General features: G+C 20.3%; 1 protein-coding gene across 1 annotated transcript; it reads left to right on the top strand.

Moving 5' to 3' along the window:
* Nucleotides 1-988: 988 nt before the first annotated feature.
* Nucleotides 989-1,699, top strand: DICPUDRAFT_75945 (uncharacterized protein; the record flags this gene model as incomplete). The annotated part of the gene is made up of 2 exons (XM_003284971.1): nt 989-1,185; nt 1,255-1,699. 2 exons carry the CDS (start codon nt 989-991, stop codon nt 1,697-1,699), a joined length of 642 nt encoding a protein of 213 aa, XP_003285019.1.
* Between the last annotated feature and the right edge of the window lie 307 nt (nt 1,700-2,006).

The following is a 2,006-nucleotide window of genomic DNA, read 5'->3' as shown; positions in this document are numbered from 1 at the left end:
TTTTAATTATAAAATTGCATTACCAAAAACCCTTTTAAATATTAGTTTATAAAATTATTATTTTTTTTTTTTTTTTTATAGAAAGATTAAAAAAATTTGAATTTAATTATTTTTTAATGCGGATGTTATTAAATTGTTAAATTATTAAATAAATAAAGTTAAATCAGGTTTAATATGATAATAAAATTTTAAATTAACTTTTCTTTCTTTTTTTTTTTTTTTTTTTTTTTTTTTTTTATATTTTTTTTTAATTTTTTTTAATTTTTTTTAATTTTTTTTATAATTTTTAAATTTTTTTTGAAAAAAAAAGATGGGTTTTGTGTGGGTGTGCGATGTGAATGGCTTTAAATTGTTATTTTTGTATGCATATTTTATGATTTAACAAAATTAGAATTTTAAATAAAACACATATATAGAATAAAAAATTTCCTTTTAATATATATATTAAATATCACTATTTATGCACAGATATACTAAAACTGTATGGATTATTGACTTATGAAAAATCATTATTTCAATAATTTGAATAAAAATTTTGAAAAAAAAAAACAATGATTAAAAAAAAACTAATGTTTAAAAAAAAAATTTTAAAAAAAATTTTCAGAAATGGGAGGGAATAACATACAATCATTTTATTATACTGACTATAAAATTCACAATATTTCAAAAAATACCAGCTATTAATAAGAAAATTAAATTTAGCTTACCTGATATTGATATTATAGTGTTGGAGTAAAAATATTCAAAAAAAAAAAAAAATAAAAAGAATGATTAATCAAGAAATATAATAATATCTTTTTTTAGAACTATTTAAATAAATATGAAAGAAAAAATTTCAATTTAGATCATATTATGATAATTAAATAATAAAATTTTTTTTCATTTATTTTTAAATTTTTTTTATTTTTTTTTTTTTATTTTTATTTTTTACTTTTTTTATTTTTTTTTTTTTTTTTAATTATTAATTAAAAAAACTAAATTTTATAAAATGTCAAATAAAGAAAAAGTTGTAGTTCAAACTAGAAGTAGAGCTGTTTCACTACCTAAATTTAACCAAGAAGAATATAGCGATAGCGAAGATGAGGACTATGAACCATCCTCTGAATCAGAAGAGGAAGAAGAGGAGTTGGTTGGAAAAAAAAGAGCTACAAATAAAAAAGGCGGAAACACACCAAAAAAACAAAAGTAATATAATGGATAACAATAAAAATGAAAATGTAATTCTAACAAAAACCCCATTTAATAATTTAATAGAGTTATAGATGTAGATGCAGATGTTATTGTTATTGATGAAGAAAATGTAAATAAAAATTGGGAAGAAATGAATAAAGATAGTAATAATATTGGTGGTAATAACAGCAATAGTAATAATACTATACAGATCGAAGATGACAACGATAATGTAATAAAATCGTCAAACTCAGCAACAATAGGCAATGAAAACAAAGAGGAAATAAAACCCACAGTAAATTCCGAAAAGATTGAAGAAAAGGTTAATATTGAAAACAATGAAGGTGTATCAAAGGAGGATAATAAAAAAGAAGAAAAAGAAAACAAGATACTACCAGCAACTACTGCCAATGCAGCATCACAAACACAACCACCAAAAGAAGAAATTGAAATTGTTGAATATGCCGGCGAAAAAATTGAAATTAAAAAACCAGTTACACCCACTCCAATGACAAGTAAAAAAAAGTAATAATCCAATAACTACAACACAAATAGTTTAATTAACTAATAAATTCAATAAACTAACTCATAAAATTAATAAAACCACTACAATAATGTAATTTATAAAAAAAATAAAAAAAACAAAAAAATTAAAATATAGGGGCGGATTAGATAATATACTTTCAAATTTATCAAAACCAAAAAAGATTAATACTTTAGAAAAATCGAAATTAGATTGGAATAAATTTAAAAATCAAGATGAAAATGAAAAGCATATTATAGAGCAACAAAAGAAAGACGGTTATTTAGAAAAGGAAGCATCCTCAAAGAACAGG

Source organism: Dictyostelium purpureum (genome assembly GCF_000190715.1).
Source record: "Dictyostelium purpureum unplaced genomic scaffold DICPUscaffold_36, whole genome shotgun sequence".
In the NCBI taxonomy this organism is placed as follows: domain Eukaryota; phylum Evosea; class Eumycetozoa; order Dictyosteliales; family Dictyosteliaceae; genus Dictyostelium; species Dictyostelium purpureum.
The sequence above is the reverse complement of the archived record's forward strand: the minus strand, read 5'-3'. Positions and strand labels throughout refer to the sequence as shown.